Source organism: Clarias gariepinus, chromosome 4 (assembly GCF_024256425.1).
Source record: "Clarias gariepinus isolate MV-2021 ecotype Netherlands chromosome 4, CGAR_prim_01v2, whole genome shotgun sequence".
NCBI classification, from domain to species: Eukaryota; Metazoa; Chordata; class Actinopteri; order Siluriformes; family Clariidae; genus Clarias; species Clarias gariepinus.
In genome coordinates this window covers 10,459,780-10,483,998 of record NC_071103.1, presented here as the reverse complement: position 1 = coordinate 10,483,998, position 24,219 = coordinate 10,459,780, and the positions used below count along the sequence as shown (strand labels likewise).

Below are 24,219 nucleotides of genomic sequence, written 5' to 3'. Positions count from 1 at the left end.
TTTCAGAGACCAGGAGACGTTGGGATATCATTCAAGCAGAAGTTACTCTTTATTGAGAACTCGCCGAGCGTCGCTGTAGTCATCCAAGTCTGACCGAAAAACTTAGCTCGGAAGAGTTTATACTTTACAAGAGGGAGGGATACAAAGAGGTGGAGACAATCTAAACAAAGCATAGTCTAGTACAGGAGTCAGCCTGGTAACGGAAGTTCCCCAGCCCTGATCTCATCAGCATAACAGTGGCTTTCAAATGCATAGGTGCTAATCTAATCAGCCTGACAGTATCCCCCAAACCCTTACATTCTCATAGAGACAAAAGGCATAGCCTGGCCTTGAGATTAGCATTCACATTGACTTTGGGACCCTACCCAGTGGTCAGGAAGTACATAAAGACAAAAGGTTAATGTCTCTGACACCTGGGGTACAAGACTTGATCTTCTTAGAATGTCACCAACTTTACCTTAAAATGTAAAACCCAATGTACATAACTTGTTCAGTTTATATACTATTACGTTGGAAGCTAGATTTAACATTTTATAAATTTGTAATCCTACAACAGATAGTACCAGCAATAATAGAACCCCTGTTGAGAATAATTAATTCTTCACTCAGCATTGGATATGTTCCAAAATCTTTTAAATTAGCAGTTATCAAACCAATAATTAAGAAACCTGAGCTCGACCTCTGTCAGCTGTCCAGTTACAGACCAATATCAAACCTTCCCTTTATCTCTAAGATCCTGGAAAAGATAGTAGCGGAGCAGCTATGTTCATATATACATAGAAATGGCATACATGAACTGTATCAGTCAGGATTTAGGCCTCATCACAGTACAGAGACAGCGCTCGTTAAAGTAGTAAATGACATTCTATTGGCCTCTGATCAGGGTTGTGTAACTATGCTTGTATTACTTGACCTCAGTGCAGCTTTTGACACTGTTGATCACGCTATTCTTCTTCACAGATTAGAAAATGTAGTGGGAATTAAGGGTACAGCCCTCTCCTGGCTCAGATCCTATCTGACCCATCGTTATCAGTATGTAGACTTAAATGCTGATTATTCTGCATGTTCTCTAGTGGAGTTTGGTGCTCCGCAGGGTTCAGTTTTAGGTCCACTGCTTTTTTCCCTTTACATGCTTCCTCTGGGCAACATAATCCATAAGCATGGTATTAGTTTTCATTGTTATGCTGACGATACACAGTTATATGTCTTAGCAAAACCTGATGAGAAAAAACAGCTTACTAAAATTGAGCAATGTGTGCAGGACATAAGAAATTGGATGCTAATTAACTTCCTTCTGCTAAATCCGGATAAGACAGAAGTTCTAGTCATAGGACCGCATACAGCTAGGAGTAAAATTTTAGATCACACCGTAACTTTAGATGGCCTTTCTGTTCCATCAAATGCAACAGTGAAAGACCTTGGTGTGATTATTAATTCCAGCCTTTCATTTGAAGCACATGTAGATAATATTACCAGGATAGCATTCTTTCACCTCAGAAATATTGCCAGAATAAGAAATTTGTCGCTAAACGACGCAGAAAAACTAGTTCATGCTTTTATCACCTCTAGGTTGGACTATTGTAATGCCTTACTGTCTGGTTGTTCAGCTAGATGCATAAATAAGCTTCAGCTAGTCCAGAATGCAGCAGCGAGAGTCCTCACCAGAACCAGAAGATATGAGCACATCACCCCTATTTTATCTTCACTCCATTGGCTCCCTGTAAAATTTCGCATTGATTTTAAAATACTACTCTTGACATATAAAGCATTAAATGGTCTCGCGCCGCAGTACCTGAGCGAAATGCTAGTGTCTTACGATCCGCCACGCCTACTTCGATCAAAGGATGCAGGCTGCTTGTCAGTACCGCGTATTATGAAAAATACAGCTGGGGGCAGAGCTTTTTCTTATAAAGCCCCAAAGTTATGGAATAGTCTTCCAAATAGTGTTCGGGACTCAGACACAGTCTCAGTGTTTAAGTCCAGGCTAAAAACCTATTTATTTAGCCAAGCATTTTTATAAATAGATTTGCCATAGATAAAGGAGCAGATCTGGGGGACTCATGGACGTAGAGTATTATGGTGAACTGGTATGTTTGGATGCTGTCTTCCTCACTCTCATTGATCACTCAGGTTTGCTGACGGTGAGGTGATTGTTTGCTTTACATGTCAGGAAGCCCTCATGTTTGTGTTTCCTTCTGGCTCTCCCTTTTAGTTATGCTGTCATAGTTAGTCCTGCCGGAGTCTCTGCTTGCACTCTACAGTTAATATACATTCACATTATACATTGTGTGACTGTGACCATACCTAACTGCCATCTCTCCTCTTCTTCTCTTTCCCCCCCTCTTTCTTTTTCCTCTCTCCTCCTGTCCCCCCCTTTCACTCTTTCTCTCTCTCTCTGTCGAGCTACACATGTCGTTCCTGAGCTGCCAGTGATCCAGACTCCCTCTGCCCTCCGGACCTGTCTGACCCATCCTGGTGCCCCGCTTCTGGCTGAAGATCTCGTCACATGGATGCCCCGTGTGTCTCTCTGGGATGCGTCTGGTGTCTGGGAATGATTCTCTCTACCTAGAAAATGGTTCTGGCCTTGACTGGTGTTGGCAAATGTTTCTTTGGGGACTTGACAGTTCGATAGTTCATGACTGGAACTTCTTACAAGTCTACCTGGGTCTTCAATAACTACCTGGACTCCATATTAACATCAATTAACATCAGCTATTATAGCTGAACTGCCTCCCACCCTACACACTGTATAAATGCAGATCATTTACTGCTTTTTGTTTCACCCAAATGAGGATGGGTTCCCTGTTGAGTCTGGTTCCTCTCAAGGTTTCTTCCTATTACCATCTCAGGGAGTTTTTCCTTGCCACTGTCGCCCTCGGCTTGCTCACCAGGGACAAACTGACCATTTTGATTCATACAAATTCACATTTCATACAAACTTAAATAATTCTTTTGACTATGTAAAGCTGCTTTGCGGCAATGAAAATTGCTAAAAGCGCTATACAAATAAAATTGAATTGAATTGAATTTGTCCATAAATGATTATATCAACTACACTAAGGACCTGTTCACTTCCAGTGTAATTTTGCCGAAGCGTAATCCAAAAGGAGGCTTGGGTCAATGGATACAATTTAAATTTGCTCCGGGCATGGACCGCTAACATGGAGATTCAGTACATTCTTCTCCTACATTTCCAACCAAAACATAAAATGAATGATTTCCCGAATAATGTGATCAAGGGTGTTCGTGAAACAAATGTAAATGAGGACGATGAAATGAAGCGTAAAATGTAGACAGACTCCAAGCACAGGCAAGTAATTGCTCAGGAATTTGTGGAACAAACGTGCAGCTTACCAATGAAGTGTTCACAAAATAAATATGAAATAAATCTGCCTTCAGTGTCTTGCAAAATACAGATCCGGAGTCAGAGGATGTAAGGACTAATTGATAAATACAGAGCAAGGCCTTAAACAGGGGTTTCAAAACATGTGTCTGGCAGACTTTGCATCAAACTACCTACTATTTATGGAAGTTTGGTGAAACTGTGTGCCACACTGCTTTAATGAACAAATAAAAACTCCAGCATATGAAGAGTTTTACAAAAGTGTATTTGTAGAACTTCCAGGACACCATGGTCTCAGTTTCCCTGTATAGGCAATAGTGAAAGCAAATTAGCAGAAATACAAGAAACACAGCAAAAAAGGCGAGGCAGCTTTTAAACAGCTGCAACAACAAGGACATCTGAATATGTACCTGAATATTTTCATTAAACGTACAGAGTAGGCAATGTAGATCCAGCCCAGGGCATCAGGGTGGTGGGGTGCAGAAAGACAGCAGCAAGGCATGAGCCACCTGAACCCACACCCCACCTACTCAAACACTAAATGAACCACCCATCACCAGATTCACACCACTTTTGACGTGTTTGGCTTCACATACACTTCGACAATGGAAGACGACGATGCAGCAGCAGTGAGTTTGCTTACATGTGACAAGAAAGGTGCATCGTCTGTGGTGTGGAATTGGTTTGGGTATAAGAAAAGTGATACGAATGAGATGAACGTGATTTGCAAGGTACGCAAGTGTACTGTTTTAACAAGTCAAACCATTTCCATCATCTGAAATTCAAGCACCTAAACGAATATGGCCAAAGTAAAAAAAATAAATAAATAAAAAAAATGCGGCAAACCGTAGCAATTCACAGTTTAAATAAAATTACATTATGTAAAAGTTTTTGTGTTTGAATTTTTATTTATGCATTTTCAAATACAAATTGCTGGGTGATTCCATCTTAAATCAACCAGTGGAAGAGAAATTTTCCACCATTACTTCTCAGATTTTGCTGATTTTTACACCAATTTGTTGGTATTGGCATGAAAATAAACCCCCCCAATTTTTTTGTCCCAACTCCCGCTCGTTAAAAAAAATGGCAGCCATCTTGATTTTTGGCCTCGACGCGCTTCAAGACGTGCCACGCCCCTTTTTGAAATCCTCTTTTCCTAGATAACTCACTTGCTATATGTCATATGGAGATGAAACTGGGTATATTTATGTAATTTGTCATGTAGGTTCAGATTCCGTAATCTATCTATAATCTATAAATTTGTCTATCTCCTGTGGTTATGGAGATATTTCTGAAAAAACATTTTTTTGGGGTTCCCCCTTTTGACCCCCCAGAACCCAAGGTCTGCATGTATATATGTTACTCAAAAAAATAGGGGTTACTTCACATCACCTCATCTTAAAAATAAATAAAAACCAGGGGTGTGTTATGCCCTGTTTTATAGAAATCATCAAAAATTTATTGTCCAGGTTTTGCAAACGTTTTATGATTTGATACACATTTTATATACAGAGAATGGATCTACACAATAGACCTTATCTACCAGTAAATGTGTCATTTTATGGTGGTACATGTAAGATACATGTATCACTGTCAAACAGTATCCTGTAACTGAACCATTCTGGTTCATACTGATCAGAAAGTTGAATCATCTCCAACCAACTTCAGTGCGAGTGACCTCGCACTCAAGGAACTTGAGGATGATTGCATCATCTTTTTCTTGGTACTAATTAAGTCCAGAAAAACAAAAGCAGGTGAGTGTGTTTCATTTATGTTAATTGATTTACTGAATCTTTCCAATGTAGTTTGTTGTCTTCACAATCTGATTACAAAGACTTGATGGCAAAGCTTGTCTGTTCATTGGATTCTCGTGACTATATGTTGCACAGGTGTGAGCAGTGGCCCCCCAAATCAAAACTATCTGATTATCTTAATTAGGGAAGGGCAATATGGGCAAAAATATTTATCACAATATATTTGAACATTTGCGATAATATAATTGACGATATGATTGACACGAGACAAAATACTTTACAATTCCAAAACTTTATTAGTGCAAAAAAAAACCCATCAACTTATTTTCAATTAACAAGCAGCTGTTCGTATGTGCATTAAAGCTATATAAAATTTTAACAGTGCAAATGCAAATTCCTTGCCGACAATTTAACCAAAAGGCATTTTCAGTAGAAATGGGCTGACACATCCTGAGCATAACCATGTATAATATATACAAACTTAAAAGGAGTTGCTTTGCAACATAAAACTGCAGTGTGGCAAATAAATAGGTCAAATAATAAAACTCAAAACTCTTAAGTAAAAACAAAACAAGTTATATTAATATTAATTGAGAATTGTGAATTAATTTGCGAATATATATTTTTATTAAATAAATCACTATTTCTTTAAAACTTTTTGGTCATGTCACCTGGTGACCCCAAACTAGTACCAAAATAATCTCATTAGAGCCCCACACAAGGTACACCTGATTTTTTCCCCAAGATATGTCTTCATTCATTTTTATTTAATTTTTTATTTAAAAAAAAAAAAGCTATTTCTATAATAGCTTCTAGGTCATATGACCTGGGGACCCCAAACTGGTACCATAATAATCAGATCTGAGACCCCCAAAAGGTACACCTATTTGTAGTCCAAGAAATGTCCTCAATTATTTTTATTTAATTTTTTATAAAATATAAATAAATAAATAAACGCTATTTCTTCAAGCTACAGATGCCTTGAAATGAATTCCCTCTTTTTCAACACAGACATTCTCTAAATGCCACGACGACCCGCTTGATTGTTATGTTCTACAAAAAATTGTGCTTTGTTGGGTATCTGACGGGCAAAAACCAAACCAGTTCCACACTACTGAAGTTGCACCATTTTTACAAACCAACTCTGGTTCATCTGTTTTATTCAACGATCCGCTTTCGCCCTTCTCATTCTCCGCTGCCGCCATGCTTTTCCCGCCATAAACGTATGAAAACAAAGGCACTGCGCATGCGCGTTTTACCCATATTCAATCGCGATATTTCATTTTCTTATCATTGCCTAACATTGTACCGGTTTTACCGTGAAAGGTATAATATAACCCAGCCCTAATCTTGATGGTATATTTGAAAATGCTGATTTGGACCCAGATGACACTGTTCAGTTCAAGCAGTGGAATCATGAAAGCCATGGCAAAATTTCTGACAACTTTGTCTGTGTCTGATTTCATTATGAGATTTTGTGAAAAATGTGACTCCTGCACAGCTCATCACTATACAATCAAGGCCCAAGCTGTTTATTTAAAAGAACTGAAAAAGAAACAGTCTTTGACAAGATATGCATTACAGAAGAATTTAAGGTAACTTTCACTTTGAAAGGAGCAGATTTTATGAGTATGCATTAAGTATTCTACAGATATTGCAGTACATTTCTGTGTGTCAAATCATAAAATGTTGCAAAACCTGGACAATTCATTTTTGATGATTTCTATAAAACAGGGCATAACACAACTCTGTTTATTTATTTATTTTCAAGATGAGGTGATGTAAAGTAACCCCTATTTTTTCGAGTGACATGTATACATGCAGACCTTGGGTTCTGGGGGGTCGAAAAATGTTTTTTCAGAAATATTTCCATAACGACAAGAGATAGCCAAATTCTGATTGCAGAATCTGAATCTACATGAGAAATTACATAAATATACCCAGTTTCATCTCCATATGACATATAGCAAGTGAGTTATCTAGGAAAAGAGGATTTCAAAAAGGGGCGTGGCACGTCTCGAAGCGCGTTGCGTCCAAAAATTAAGATGGCTGCCATTTTTTAACGAGCGGGAGTTAGGACAGGTGGTGGACAGGGAGTTGGCGGGTTTTATTTTTTATGCCAATACCAACAATTGGTGAAAAAATCAGCAAAATCTGTGATCATGTGGTGAAACCCACTTGGTGAGTTGAGATGGAATCACCCTGCTATATTGTGATATATATCGTTATCAAGGTAGAAAATTGCTTCTACCGTGATAGAAGATTTTGGTTATATCGCCCGCCCCTATACTAGAACCAAATCAGAACAGAGATTTCGGGTGACTCACTTAAATTTCCCTTAAATGTCTAAGCAATCGATTAAAATGTTTGTCCTCTGGTTCTCTGAACGGAACACGAGCATAATCACCCTTACTGCACATGAAATATAATTTTCCGAACTATGAAAATGCATGTTAAGGCAAGTCGGAAAGTAATAATACAACTTCAAGTAATTTTTGTAGTAATACAAGTGTCCATGTTGTTTTCACATTCCGATTTACAGCACAACTTGGAAAACAAGACCATCTGCGTGAACGGCGTGCGTGCACATTAGTTCTCCAAGCTAAACATGATTAAATTAAAATGCCTAAACCTAAACATTCTAAAGTTAAGCCTTTATTTGTCGCATATACTGTACATTATAGCACGGTAATATAAAGTGTACCTGTATTTCAAAACAAAGGATTCTGACACCGTGACATGCAGCAAATGTCTTTCAAAGATTGCTTGTAAAGGGGGAAAAAAACATTAAACCTAAAGAAACATTTGAGAAACCCAGAATAAAAAAGTTAAAAGCAAAGAGATGCAGCGTGTTTAACAGCTTGCAGACATCAGCTAGCAGTTTGCGTCCCCGGCCCCAGTAAGACCAACCTTAGCATTTTTTACAAAATAAGGCAAATATGATCATATTTTTGCAAAAGAACTGCTGAAATTTGAAGCATACCAATTACTTCGCTTTTATTGGTGTTACATTACTGTAGTTGGGTACTAAGTATTTTTTTGTGTTTTGTTTGTACTTATGTTTATGTACTGTATACTTTAAATATTTTTTTATCTTCCTTTTTCTTTTCCGACAAAAAGCCCATCATTAAATGTTACCTGCCATTTTATGTGTAATGTGCATGTGTAGATAAATACACCTACACCATTTAGTAATGTGTTTTTTTTTTTTAACCCCTGGCACTGAATAAGCATAAAGACAGTGTTGAAAGTATGGAGAATGCTCAATGAAAATGTGGATTGTATTGTCAAAGTAGGCTTAAAGTGTTAAAAATGTAAAGAGAGGGGGGAAAGGAGGATTCAGTAGCATTTGGACGCTGTAGTTGTAAACCAAAATCACTATTTTATAATTACTGGATATTTCCAATTGTGTTTATTCCCTGAACTAGTAGATGTATCTATAACTGGGTGAAAAACTGTATTAACTAAGCCTTTTAACGGTTTAGAGAAAGCTGTTAGAATGTTCTAGATTTTCTCTGTACAGGTAGGTGTGGCAGATTCAAATTTTAAACGGAGTTGTTTTTCTTTGATCGTGGAGTATGACTAATAGAGCTAGTTTTCTTTTATGTATAGAATTAAGAACAATGACCTTAAGTCACTGCATGTTGTCGGTGGATGAAGCCTTCTTTCAGCCGAGTTGAGAGAGTTTTGCCGAGGTGTACCGCTGAGTGTGGCGTCCTCCATCCTGCACAGGTGGTAGTGGTGATGAGTAAATGCTTCCAGGTCCTGATAGTTGATGCAGTATACAGTATTTTAGCGCACCGTTATTTTATAAATATCATATTTAAAAGAATTACAATTAGACGTTTACTATTCTAAAAAAAAAAAAAAGTCCAATAAAAGTAGAAAGTAGTAGTAGCTGGGTGGTCATTCCGTGACCTGGCACCGCCGTAACGAATCTCCCCCTACTGGTCACACGTGTTTCACCTTTTATAGAATTTTCTGGAAAAAAAAAAGAAAACACGTGATTCCTCCTGGGGGGGAGGGGGGCATATATTGTTAATTATTAGTCTGCTGTTTTTTTTAGAGGGTTAAAGAAGAAGAAAATTATGGATAATGTGGATTTAATTAACAGAATGTTTAGATTTGTAAGTAAAAAAAATTATAATAAAACTAATTCAACTTTATTTGAGGTTGTTGTTTTTTTTGTAATCAGTACGCATTGTCTCAAATCAGCTTTACAGGAATTTTGAATTTAAATGGCATACCTATTGACAAAAACAGGTATGAGAAAGATTTTGAGGAAGAACGCTTGATTCTAATCCTAGTTCTGGTCAAGCTGGTATAAGCAACATAAGTGCGGAAATGTTCTATGGAAAATGACAAATTTTAAATTCCAAGGAAGAATCCAGCACAATTCAACGACGCAATGAAGATTGAGAACAGTGCAATACAATATTTTAACATACACCTCCATGTTTTGTGCTGGACTTGTAGACATCAAAAGAGAGGTGCTATTTAAATTTTTAGGTTCATAAAAATTCACTATAAGCTCTATAAGGTTTTGATTATGTCAAATGATGTGTATTAAAGAGAAAACATTGATGATCATTGATGACTACAGATAAAATAACATGTATATTTTATTGTTAGCATCTACTTACAGCAGTTATTCTTCTGACATGTAATTATATGGATCTTAATTTTGTCTATTACACTTGGTACAATCCTGGGGCACTGATGGATCAGTGCTAGGTTTTTTCACCTGCCATGCAAAAGGCCCAGGGTCAATTCCAACCCAAAGCCCAAATCACAAACACTGGATGCAGTGCGAGTTCCAAGCCTGGATGCGTCAGGAAGGGCATTGTGCCAAGTGTGGTCCGCTGTGGCAGCCAAAAGACTAAAAAAATCCTCATCCTCAATCCCTAATTATAAATGATTTCATCATGCATGTGTAGATAAATAAAGACACACAATCCTAAGAGTGTGTACAGGAAATTTAATATGAGCAGTTGTGAACATTAATCACAGGAGCAGCACAGGACAGCAAGATTACAGCAGCAGCTCTAACACACACACGATAAAAAAAAAAATCGTCAAAAGAAATAAAGAAAAGTAAAAGTCTGGCAGCAAAACTGCCAAACAATTATTGTTACCTTTAAATTTACAGCTTTTCCCCTGTTTATTCTTGCATTTTCCTAGTAGAGAAAAAGAGTGTTTTCCTGTATATTCTTTTCTGGGGCAGTGGTACTTAAATGATTACGGTTGTGGGTTACAGGACTATTGATCGGAAGGTCAGGTGTTTGAACCTCAGCACTTCTCGGGACATTATTGAGCCCTCAACCCTATCTGCTACAAGGGGGCTGACCCCAGCTTCCTAACTGGGATATGTGAAACAAAATATTTTACTGTGTTGTAAGGTACACGTGACAAATAACTGAATCTTGAGTTTACAGCCCAACTTTGGTAATATTACAGATTTCCAAATTTGTAATTTACATTACAATTTAAATTTCTGCTATTTGAATGTTAGTCATTTTTTAAATTACAATAAAAAATAACAAAATTTAGAAAAAAAAATAAATAAATAAAAGGATTCTGTCTATTAAGGACATATCACAATCACAGTACAGATTTCTACAATAAAACAAAGATAAATGTTGTTGTTGGTTATTCGGCTGATAAATAACTTCAATTTACATTTTTCTTACCCATAACCTAACTGTTTTTTAAGCCTATTATCAAATGTAAACAGACATCAACTGTCATTTTACATGCATACTCTATATATTTACAGTAGATTACTCTCAAACTTATTTTAAAACTTAAAAAAAACTACTGTACTGTTACTATCTACATGATTTCTTTAATACAGAAAACTATTACAGAGAATAATTACAAACAAATGTTCTTATACAAAAGACACTAGCTAATACAAAAAAGACCAACAAGAATTCACGCTTTGAATCTCTTTTTTAATTTAGAACTTGCATCAACAAACATAATTAAAGTCATAAGTAAAAAGTAAAATGAGTATTGAAACTATAAACATGAATGATGAAGTATAACAATACTACAAAGTATCATAATCACCTCCTACTCTTTCCTGACATTTCTTTATTAGAAACTTATTAAATGTTCTTCTCTATTCTGTTCTTCTCTACTCTCTGTATGTATACATATATTCTTTGAGTACAAACATATTACTTAGGCAACTGTGTTTACTTATTGTCTAAATATATATTTATGTAAATATTTTTTACTACACAGATGTCCATATTTTATAGCCAGATTGTATAGTATACATTTATACTGTTAGTACTGTATTTGATATTTTATTTTATTTCCCCTATTTAAATTTTATTTTACTTTATTCTGTTTCTTAATTTTTAACTTTGTACTGTCCACAAATTTCCCACTAATAAAGGTTTATCTTATCTTATCTTATCTTATCTTATCTTATCTTATTTGTTTTTTGCTGTGAACATTCAAACAAAAAACTAGTGTTTTCTATAGTAAGGCATGTAATCAAGTCAAGTCAAGACAAATACAATACAAATACAGCACTTAAACCAACATTTAAGGCATACTGGCACAGTACAAATGGGTTCTCATAAAAAAAACAGAAATGGCAGAATCAAATAAATAGTTATCAACATCAGAGATTCAGTTAAAAGTTACAAAACTTGTGTGAGCTGAACACAGAGACTTTTTAAAAATGAGTTCTCTTGCAGCTAGTCTGAGCGACCAGTTACCATTCTCCACTAGTCTGAGCGACCAGTTACCGTTCTCCATCACATGTTAATATTTTACATTTAAGCATTTGACACACGCTCTTATCCAGAGCGACTTAAAAAAAGTGCTTTGAAGTTTTCGTCATTGGATAGATACTCACACTGGGTTACTAGGTTACTAGCTACAGTAAGTGCCATCAGTCAAATACAGTTGGGGGGTAATAATTGCATTTATTATTATTATAATTTTTATCACGGCCCAGCTTATTGTGATGCTGCAAAATAAGTGGAAAACTGCTAATATAGTTAGGGGAGTCACAAATAATTACATTGTTTGAGCAAGATTTTCAATATTCCTAAAAACCAAGGGTTAACTTTCTTTTATAAATTGAGCTATAATTGAGGTTTGTTGGTTTTCAATTGAAATAACTATGTTATCACATGCCAAAACAGACTAAATTTTTGATTATTAACATAGCACTTTCAAACTTAAGTCTTTAATAACAAATGAGAGACAGGTTAATAGTCAGTATAACAGTAAGTCCTTTAATGCTTTAGAAATTGTCAACATGGTCTCAATACACTATTAAGATGTTAATACTAAAACACTGATCTTCCATCACATGTTAATCTTTCGATATTAAAACCAATATATATTTAGTTATTCCAATTCTTTAGAAAAGTAAAATATGTACATGACAATATGTCTTTTTAACACATTTTACTGCCTTGTAAATTTTTTTCCACAATTTTCCCCCCAATTTTTGTACAAATGTCCAATTCCTCCCAGTCACCAGAAGGCTTCCACATTAAGCTTCTACTACCACTCAGTCAGAGGGCCGCAGACTATCACGTGTTTACTCCGACCCACATGACGTCACCGACCGCATTTTTTCGAACTGCTTGCTCACACACCGTTAGGGGTGGCGAAGCACACTCGGAGGACAGAGCTAGTCACAGAGTCACAGACGCTCTTGATTGGCTGTAAAGTCGTCATTATTGTGGGAGCACAAAGTACCTCTCATTTTTTTCTGCAAATTTGTAAAAATATTCAAATGTAGGTGTTAGGGTTCACCACTAGAGGGCTTTTGTGTTTGTAGTTTTTGTTGGTAGACCCAGTTTCCCAGAAGGGACCTCAGTCAGGTAATGCGAGTGCTTAACTGAACAAGGTAGCTCATTAATTTAGTTATAAATAGCTGGTTGTTCTGGGAAACTGGGTCGAGCATTAATTTCAGTTCTGTTAATTGGGTATTTGTTTTGTCTGGTTATGTTCTGTTTTATACTGCACCAATAAATAAGCATGGCGATTGAAGCATCATAATTGGAGCTGTTTCGGGGCAGTGGAACTGTTGCATTCCACAAAGTGGATGAAAAAATTAAGAAAGACATCCTGAGAATTCTTCAGCATTAGCTCAAAGCAACAGCTAGATGGCTTAAACCTGGACAAAATGTAATGTTCCAATTACACAATGAACCGAAACACACACCAAAACTAGTTGTGGACTTGATGAAGCAGTATAACTGGAATCTTTTGGATCCTGAACCCTTCAGATATTTGTGGAGCTTGCTTAAATGTTAAATCTTTGTTTTAATTTCAGAAAACTTGTGGTACAAATTCTTGTGTTTTTTTTTTTATTATAGATACAGGTACAGATGTTTTACAGTTATTTTGCCCCACAAAAATATCAGTTGAAAACATTTATTGCAGGGCATTTTTGTATTATTGTCAAGTCCTTCAGATTCATTATAATACAATATTGACTGCATCTTTATTAAAGTCGGTTCATTTCATTCATGCATTAACAGAAAAATTGCAACAAAAAAAAATTCAGGTTTTTACTACATTACACATTTATTAATTTATATTATTTAAAGCACAGTAACTATGGAATGTAAAAAGAAAATAAAATTTTTTTTTTACAGAATTTTAGGAAGTATAAATAATTTGACATTTGCTGTAAGACTTTTGTGAAAAGTAAATTTAAATCATCCAACAGCAGACTCCTGGCTCATCTGTGGGTCCACCTAAAATAAAACATTTACACACATTTATCACTCTCATATTACACACATTTATCCCTCTTATGGCATTCTCTCATTAGAGTCATGAGGCAATCACCTGGAATAGTTTTCATTTAGCAGGTGTGCCTCATTATTAATAACATTATTGAGGTTTAATGACTTTTAATGTTATGGACATTGATATTCTTTCTGATATTTTAAATGGATAGTTTAGATTTTTTTTTCAAGTCACATTACAATAGATCTTGGTCATTATAAGTTTTTTCTGCTTTGCACACAGAACCTGTCCATTTAAATTAGAAAGTCAACTTCCTAACTTAAAAATGACAGCTGGAGTTCAACCGTATACATAAAGCTTTTCAAATAAAAAGAAAAGAAAAAGGATTGCTAAAATGTGAAAATCTCGAGATCTTTGAATGTATCCCCAAGAGCAGTCAACAAAACCATTAAACGCAATGTTAAAACTGGCTTGTCCCAGGAATGGATGGCCGAGAGCTACCTCTGCTGCAGAGAATAAGTATTTTAGAATGATTTTTATTAGAGCTCCAGAAACTGCCAGCACCTCAGATTAGAGCCCACATAAATGCTTCAAGAGTTCAAATGGCAGATATGTTTTAACATCCAGTGTTCAGAGGGGTTTGCATGAGTCAGGCATTCACAGTTGAACTGTGGCGAAGAAACCATTACTTTGAAAAAACAGGCAAGCAAAAGAGAATCTCTTGAGCCAATAAACACAAGGAAAAAAAGTCAAAATTTAAGATTTCAACACCTCTGGAAATGGTTGGAAAACCATTCCTGGTGAATACATCATGAGGGTGAGTGAGATAATCATCAAAGCTGTCATCAAAGGAAAAGGTCAATTCTTTAAAGAACTGAAAATATAAAACGTTATAGATTATTTAGCAATTTTTTGTTGATTAAATAATTTCATATTTGTTCTCTTATAAATTGAGTGTCTTTAGTGATAATACAATGTTAAAAACAACAACAACAACAAAAGAAAAACATTGAAAATAAGAAAGTGTGTCCAGACATTTGAATACACCTTATTTTCATCGAATCCTTTATTTATTTATTTTTACATATTTTTATTAGTGTACATCACAGCCACATTTATCTCACATCTTCATTACATCATTACATTTATTCAAATATCAACAAGGACTGTACACCTCAGCTCTTGTGACCTTCACTGCGAGACTTTAGATTTCTGCTTAAATAAACTTTCAAATTCCTAAGCATTTCTTAAATATATAAGTATAAGTAGTTTATTTTATTTAGTGATTCTATTGTAAACTATTTGGGGATATGCAATAAAATGTAACAAATTATATGTGCTATTGTATTAAGCAGCTGCTATTAATATCTGAAACAATCCCAGACGTTCTGCGACTGTTTACTGTATATGTTTGATGTCTCTCTCTCTCTCTCTCTCTCTTACACACACACACACAAACACACTACACTGCTTTATCCTGTATGCCTGAACCCTTTCCCAGATGACTCAGGGCATGAGGCGGGGTATACACTGGACGGGCTGCCAAATTCATTGCAGGGCACACACACTCACATGCTCATTTATACACTACAGGGAATTTGGAAATGCCAATTACCCTACTCTGCACATCTTTGGACTGTGGGAGGAAAGCGGAGTACCTGGAAGAAACCCACCAAACATGGGGAGAACATGCAAACTCCATGCACACAGGCAAGAATCGAACACAGATCCTGGGGGCGCAAGACAACACTGTGGCGCCCCGTACTCAATTCTATGTGCTTTTATGGGCTTGTGTGTTCACACCAACACGGAATGGTGTAAGAACTCTGTGCTAGTTTCTTGCTTTTGTTCATTGTTGCTGAAGAGTGTGACTGTTAGATGTAGACCTTTTTATTTACCACGGGAATTCACCACGTAATGCTACGGAGGTGCTCTGTAAACCGTATGCAAGGATCAGTAATCTGCAGAACACACACCCCGATGGACTGTTTATTGTTGCTGGAGATTTTAACCAATGCGAATCTCAAGTCAGTGCTTTCTAAATTCCATCAGTATGTGGACTTTGTGATGAGAGGGGAAAACACGCTGGATCTTGTTTACACAAACATCCCAGGCGCATATCGGGCAGAGCCCCGCCCCCACCTCGGCTACTCAGACCACATCTCTGTTATGCTAATTCCAGCATACAGACCACTTGTCAGGCGTTCAAAACCGGTTCTGAAGCAGGTGAAAACATGGCCAGCAGGAGCCATCTTTGCTCTTCAGGACTGTTTTGAGAGCACTGACTGGAACATGTTTAGGGAGGCTGCGACTCAGAACAGCTTTCAGATCAGAGCTTTCACCGACATCTTCAACATCTCTCTGAGCAGTGCCATCATTCTCACATGCTTCAAGTCTACCACCATCGTCCCTGTGCTGAAGAAGTCTTCTGTGTCCTGTCTCAATGACTATCGCCATCTCCACCACACTCCATCTGGCACTGACACACCTTGACAAGAAGGACACTTATGTTAGAATGCTGTACATAGATTTCAGTTCAGCATTCAATACAATCATCCCCCAACACCTGATCAGGAAGCTGAGCCTGTTGGGCGTGAACACCTCCCTCTGTAACTGAATCCTGGACTTTGTGACCGAAAGGCCTCAGTCAGCTCCAATCATATCATCAAGTTTGCTGATGACACGATCGTGGTGGGTCCCATCAGCAAGAACGACGAGTCAGCATACAGAGAGGAATTGCAGAGGCTAACAGACTGGTGTATGGAAAACGACCTGTCTCTAAACGTCAATAAGACAAAAGAGATGGTTGTTGACTCTACGCTCAACATCAACGGCTTCTCTGTGGAGATTGTCAAAAGCACAAGATTCCTGGGTGTCCACCTGGAGGAGGCTCTCACCTGGTCCCTCAACACCAGCTCCCTGCACAAGAAAGCCCAACAACATCTTTTCTTCCTGAGAAGGCTGAGGAGGGCCCAGCTTTCACCACCAATCCTTACCACCTTCTATAGAGGGACAATCAAGAGCATCCTGAGCAGGTGCATCACTGTCTGGTTTGGGAATTGTGCCATATCGGACCTCAAGACCCAACAGTGGACAGTGAGATAGACAGCTGAGAAGATCATCGGGGTCTCTCTCCCCTCTATTGAAGACATTTACACCACACGCTGCATCCACAAAGCCCCCAGCATTGTGGCTTATCGGACACGCCCCTTTTACTCACTCTTCACCATCCTGCCATCTGGAAAAAGGTACCGAAGCATTCGGCCACTCACATCCAGACTGTAACAGTTTTTACCCGCAAGCCATCCATCTCCTCAATACAAAGAGACTGGACTGATTAAACATACACAAACACACACACATACACACACACACCCACACACACAAATTACTCAGATGATTTAATTACATCAGGACTGAACTGATAAACACACATGCACGAACACTCTGATTTACAACCATCTTACAATTTGTTCATACCGACCTACCTGATCTTCTCTTTTTGCAATATATTGCACAATATTGATTTTTACTTGCTATTTGAACAAAGTATTTTTAAATCATTGCTGCTACTTCAGGAATGTCAAATGTTTACTGTTTCTCCGTGCACTTTGTTGTCTGTCATCTATTGTTGTCTCTTTTTTGTATAGAAATAGTTTTAGGTTAACTTTAAAAAAAAAATTAAATCTGTCATATCTAAGCTAGTCAGCTAATTAATTCAATTCAATTCAATTCAATTCAATTTTATTTGTATAGCGCTTTTAGCAATTTTCATTGCCGCAAAGCAGCTTTACATAGTCAAAAGAATTATTTAGGTTTGTATGAAATGTGAATTTGTATGAATCAAAATGGTCAGTTTGTCCCTGGTGAGCAAGCCGAGGGCGACAGTGGCAAGGAAAAACTCCCTGAGATGGTAAGAGGAAGAAACCTTGAGAGGAACCAGACTCAACAGGGAACCCATCCTCATTTGGGTGAAACAAAAAGCAGTAAATGATCTGCATTTATACAGTGTGTAGGGTGGGAGGCAGTTCAGCTATAATAGCTGATGTTAATTGATGTTAATATGGAGTCCAGGTAGTTATTGAAGACCCAGGTAGACTTGTAAGAAGTTCCAGTCATGACCTATCGAACTGTCAAGTCCCCAGAGAAACAGTTGCCAACACCAGTCAAGGCCAGAACCATTTTCTAGGTAGAGAGAATCATTCCCAGACACTAGACGCATCCCAGAGAGACACACGGGGCATCCATGTGACGAGATCTTCAGCCAGAAGCGGGGCACCAGGATGGGTCAGACAGGTCCGGAGGGCAGAGGGAGTCTGGATCACTGGCAGCTCAGGAACGACATGTGTAGCTCGACAGAGAGAGAGAGAAAGAGTGAAAGGGGGGGACAGGAGGAGAGAGGAAAAAGAAAGAGGGGGGGAAAGAGAAGAAGAGGAGAGATGGCAGTTAGGTATGGTCACAGTCACACAATGTATAATGTGAATGTATATTAACTGTAGCGTGCAAGCAGAGACTCCGGCAGGACTAACTATGACAGCATAACTAAAAGGGAGAGCCAGAAGGAAACACAAACATGAGGGCTTCCTGACATGTAAAGCAAACAATCACCTCACCGTCAGCAAACCTGAGTGATTAATGAGAGTGAGGAAGACAGCATCCAAACATACCAGTTCACCATAATACTCTACGTCCATGAGTCCCCCAGATCTGCTCCTTTACCTATGGCAAATCTATTTATAAAAATGCTCGGCTAAATAAATAGGTTTTTAGCCTGGACTTAAACACTGAGACTGTGTCTGAGTCCCGAACACTATTTGGAAGACTATTCCATAACTTTGGGGCTTTGTAAGAAAAAGCTCTGCCCCCAGCTGTATTTTTCATAATACGCGGTACTGACAAGCAGCCTGCATCCTTTGATCGAAGTAGGCGTGGCGGATCGTAAGACACTAGCAGTTCGCTCAGGTACTGCGGCGCGAGACCATTTAATGCTTTATATGTCAAGAGTAGTATTTTAAAATCAATGCGAAATTTCACAGGGAGCCAATGGAGTGAAGATAAGATAGGGGTGATGTGCTCATATCTTCTGGTTCTGGTGAGGACTCTCGCTGCTGCATTCTGGACTAGCTGAAGCTTATTTATGCATCTAGCTGAACAACCAGACAGTAAGGCATTACAATAGTCCAACCTAGAGGTGATAAAAGCATGAACTAGTTTTTCTGCGTCGTTTAGCGACAATAAATTTCTTATTCTGGCAATATTTCTGAGGTGAAAGAATGCTATCCTGGTAATATTATCTACATGTGCTTCAAATGAAAGGCTGGAATCAATAATCACACCAAGGTCTTTCACTGTTGCATTTGATGGAACAGAAAGGCCATCTAAAGTTACGGTATGATCTAAAATTTTACTCCTAGCTGTATGCGGTCCTATGACTAGAACTTCTGTCTTATCCGGATTTAGCAGAAGGAAGTTAGTTAGCATCCAATTTCTTATGTCCTGCACACATTGCTCAATTTTAGTAAGCTGTTTTTTCTCATCAGGTTTTGCTGAGACATATAACTGTGTATCATCAGCATAACAATGAAAACTAATACCATGCTTACGGATTATGTTGCCCAGAGGAAGCATGTAAAGGGAAAAAAGCAGTGGACCTAAAACTGAACCCTGCGGAACGCCAAACTCCACTAGAGAACATGCAGAATAATCACCATTTAAGTCTACATACTGATAACGATGGGTCAGATAGGATCTGAGCCAGGAGAGGGCTGTACCCTTAATTCCCACTACATTTTCTAATCTGTGAAGAAGAATAGCGTGATCAACAGTGTCAAAAGCTGCACTGAGGTCAAGTAGTACAAGCATAGTTACACAACCCTGATCAGAGGCCCAAAGAATGTCATTTACTACTTTAACGAGCGCTGTCTCTGTACTGTGATGAGGCCTAAATCCTGACTGATACAGTTCATGTATGCCATTCCTATGTATATATGAGCATAGCTGCTCCGCTACTATCTTTTCCAGGATCTTAGAGATAAAGGGGAGGTTTGATATTGGTCTGTAACTGGACAGCTGACAGGGGTCGAGGTCAGGTTTCTTAATTATTGGTTTGATAACTGCTAATTTAAAAGATTTTGGAACATATCCAATGCTGAGTGAAGAATTAATTATTCTCAACAGGGGTTCTATTATTGCTGGTACTATCTGTTTAAGAAAATGTGTCGGTACAGGATCTAATATACAGGTTGATGAATTTGAAGAAGAGATGAGTGAAATTAGTTCATTCTCTTCAAGGGGAGTAAAGTATTCTAGGTTCTGGTCTGACATGGCTAGATTAACATCTGCATCAATTACATTGTTCGGTTTCAAAACCTCAATTTTATGCCTAATATTTACAATTTTATTATTAAAAAAGTTCATGAAGTCCTCACTATTGCATGATGTTGTTGTGGAGATTTCTGCAGTGGTCTTATTTCTGGTTAATTTGGCTACAGCATTAAATAAGAATCTAGGATTATTTTTATTTTCTTCTATAAGAGTGGAGAGATATGTTGATCTAGCTACACTAAGAGCTTTTCTATAGTTCAGGATGCTCTCCTTCCATGCTATTTGAAATACTAGTAATTTAGTTTGACGCCATTTACGTTCTAATTTCCGAGCGGTCTGTTTTAAAGTGCGCGTGTGATCGTTATACCAGGGAGCAAGTTTTTTATCTCTAATAATTTTTCTTTTAACTGGAGCTACATTATCTAAGGTATAGCGAAATGTCGACTCTAAATATTCAGTCGCCTGATCGAGTTCTGTGGGGTCAGACGGTGATCTAATCGAAGTTGGGAACTCTGGGAGATTACTGATAAAACTCTGTTTGGTAGTTGATGTGAATGTACCTTTCATACGGTAGCGCGGCGCTGTGTGTACATTATTATTGTGACACACTTGCAATGAGACAAGATAGTGATCTGAGATAACTTCAGATAGTGGTATTGTGAATAAATTTCTTATACTTAATCCAAATAATATTATTAAATCTAAAGTGTGACCTGCTTTATGAGTGGGTCCTACTACACCTTGATTTACTCCTACCGAGTCCAGTATAGACATAAATGCAGTATAGACATAAATGCAGTATGTCTATAGGTCTCTTAGGTCTCTTAGCTAGCTGGTTCCGTTAGAGTTATGTTGTTAATTTATGTTGTTGCATGTATGTAGCATGCTGGTCCTGGAGGAACGTTGTTTCGTTTCACTGTGTACTGAACTGTATATGGTTGGAATGATAATAAAAGCCTACTTGACTTGGCTTGACTTGATATTCAGCATCTTGCAGAAGACAATGGACGCAAACTGTCAAGCATTTGCTTCAGTACATTTAAAACATTATGTACTGTACTAAACATTAAATGTTTGTTGAAGAAAAAGCCAATTTATTATGGTTCATAATTAATCAACTCACAATGTTGTTTTCAAGAACTGTAACTGAGGCAGCTATTTTTACCAGCTGTCCCTCAATACCGTCTAAACGAGTACCAACAGCTCTAATGTCGGTTACAATTAGCGAGGTGTTCAGCTGTAGACTAGCGATGGCCTCTTCCCCTTCCCTTCCTTTCTTTACTTTTTGTTATCTTATCACTGTACAAATAGGAAAGTCCTAACCCAGTAGTCCATGAGAACAGTATATATATATATTTGATTTTATTGACAATATTTAGCTGTGATTTCAATGTAGTGTGGTGTAAAAATGATTCCTCATACTCCCATATGGAATATGCTCCTTATGAGTCAACACTTTTGTTTACAGTTATAGTACATAATTTAATACATGTTCTTTTATACTGTAGTTTTGATATCTTCAGTATTAATGTACACTATGAAAGGAGATGGTGTTCAAACATTTGACTGTTACGAGTTAAAAAGCTGCAACATGAGATGTAACGATATTAATAAGAGCCCTTTCGCAGGGCTTCTGAGGGGTCAACGAGACCTTGAACAGACCTTCCTGTTTAGAGGTAGTGTGGGATAATTAAACACTAAATAAACAGAGCTCTGCTTTCTCCTTAAGACCAAACTGGGCTCTAAAAAATAAAATAAACTTTCTCTGTCCTTTCGGGGCATGTTCGCCCTTACCAACAACTTATGTATTACTTGTGTGCTTTTAACACTTTAAGCTCAGTGCCAGTGCGCATGCCAAAATGTGATTCCATTATTACTACATAAGTCTGACACAAACGGTTCTATTACTCCGGTAAAAGAATAAGAGACTTGGAGGAATCCTGCCTAGTATCTGTGTGCAAAGGAAGAGGTGAAGGCTGTGTCATTCACACACTGATTAGAAAAGAAGACAGAAAATAAATCAGTTATATGAAATGAACTCCAAAACAAAAACATAGTATATTATAGTATATGGTATATAATATTTTCAGAACATAGTATATTCTTGATAACCCCTAATTGATCATAGGAGACAAGGCTAGGAAGGACAGCCAGCATTTTAACAAGTCAGCTAAGCATTTTACCCAGTATCTTCACATTAGTAGTGAGGAGTTAGATGGGTTAATACGATTAAAGGTGTTTACTTTTTTATATATTGATGCCTGACTTAACGGTGGCAAAAAAAGTGGGTTTTAGAATATTCACTAAGCATTTTACTAGCAGTAAAAAGGGGACCCAGTGCCTAATTCCTCCACACAGAGCAGACTGATTGCACTATTTGGGATTCTGGTATGGGTTGTGTGTTTTTGAGAATATAGTCTTGACAGTTAGCCCACATCCTTTCAATGAACATGCAAAGTCAGGATGTAGCCTCCAAGATGCAATGCAAAGTATCGTAAAATGTATGAATATAATAAAAGAGAAGGAAAGAAAACACTACCCCCTGACATCTGTAAGATGTAATACTGAATGCATTAGGGCATTCATTAATGATTAAAGGCGCAAATTCTGTGGCAACTTTTAATGGTCATTTGCCAATAACAAGATCATTCCCTACTTCACCCTCCATTCACCAGCACTTGACTAAACTCCTGCCTCCACAGAACCCTACAGTCTAAGTCGTTTAATAATCTTTCAACAGGATAACGTTTCCCTCTTAAAGGCTCGGAACTTAATTCGGCTATTTCACATTAGGATTGGTAGTTTGGATGCATTTTTTCTCTACGGGTTCCAGAACCTATTGGCCAAGTTTTGTACCTGCGTGTATTGTCACTTCTACAAGTCTTCTACAAGAGGAGGTAGCCGTTTATTCTTTTTAGAAAGTACAGAAGAAGATGTAAGAGAAAAAGAAAGTATACGTCTGAATATGGTGATCTGGTAACAAGGGGTCTTACATTTATGATAGCCAACACTTGAGCCATCAATGTAGAGAGGACCAAATGAGTCAAAGTTGATTTTGTCTGCAACAGGATAGTCAATGATCCTGTGAGTCAAGGAGACCAAGTGAAAACCTTGTCATTTAGTAGAATTTACATTTACATTTAGGCATTTGGCAGAGGCTCTTATCCAATCCAGAGCGACTAACAAAAGTGCTTGAGTTTCCATTATTTGATACATCCTTACACTGGATTACATAAATGTAACAAATCTGATAGAAAGATTTGGCCCTTCTTAGGTTTGCACAAGAGATCAAATACAGCACAAATCTGTCATACAGATCTAATTAGAAGTCTAACAAAGCTAACATGTCCTGGAGTCATCTTTCTGAACATACACAAGCCCTGCAATTGAGAGTGTGACTGATAAATATTGTTTATTTGCTTATATTACATAAAGTTGTATAAAATTGTATACTGTAATTACCTTTCAAACTTGGAAGTCTTGTTTTAATCTGTAAAAGGTGGAAATTTGTCCAAAAACACTGGATAAGAACCATAATTGGGCCAATCCCAGTTTGCGATCATTTGAATATATCAGGTTTACAGTAAGTGCATCATCTATACTGTTTTTTAAGATCTTTATCTGATCTACTTTTTTGATTTCTCATGTGACTCGCTCTCCGACAAAAATAATTTTGTTATTTACTGAAAAAAGGTATGGGTGTTACGTCACAAGCTACTCAGGTGCTTGTTCAGTCCCTTGTTATTTCAAGACTGGACTACTGCAACTTGCTCCTGGCAGGTCTGCCTCAGTCTACCATTTTCCCTCTGCAGATAATCCAGAATGCAGCAGCACATCTCGTTTTCAATCTTCCCAAGTTCTCCCACACCACCCCACTTCTCCGCTTAAAAAGCCTGAAGCTTGCCTAAAAAGATAAAAATGGCCCAGCACCCACATACCACTCAACTCCAATCACACCATGCACCACACCACTTCCCTCTGGTTCTCCAGCACTGCTCGGCTGGTCCCATCATCTCCCAGAGATCAAGGAAGACATGCATCTAGACATGCATTTTTCTGTTCTGG

At 37.6% G+C, this 24,219-nt stretch overlaps 1 protein-coding gene across 1 annotated transcript in view; it reads left to right on the top strand.

The window, feature by feature from the left end:
* The window catches only part of LOC128520025 (uncharacterized), a 32,446-nt gene extending 16,123 nt beyond the window's left edge, over positions 1–16,323 (top strand). The window contains exon 4 of the mRNA XM_053494035.1: positions 16,131–16,323. Coding sequence (XP_053350010.1) covers positions 16,131–16,323 — 193 coding nt within the window. The remainder of the gene's footprint in view (positions 1–16,130) is intronic.
* The last annotated feature ends 7,896 nt before the right edge of the window (positions 16,324–24,219 follow it).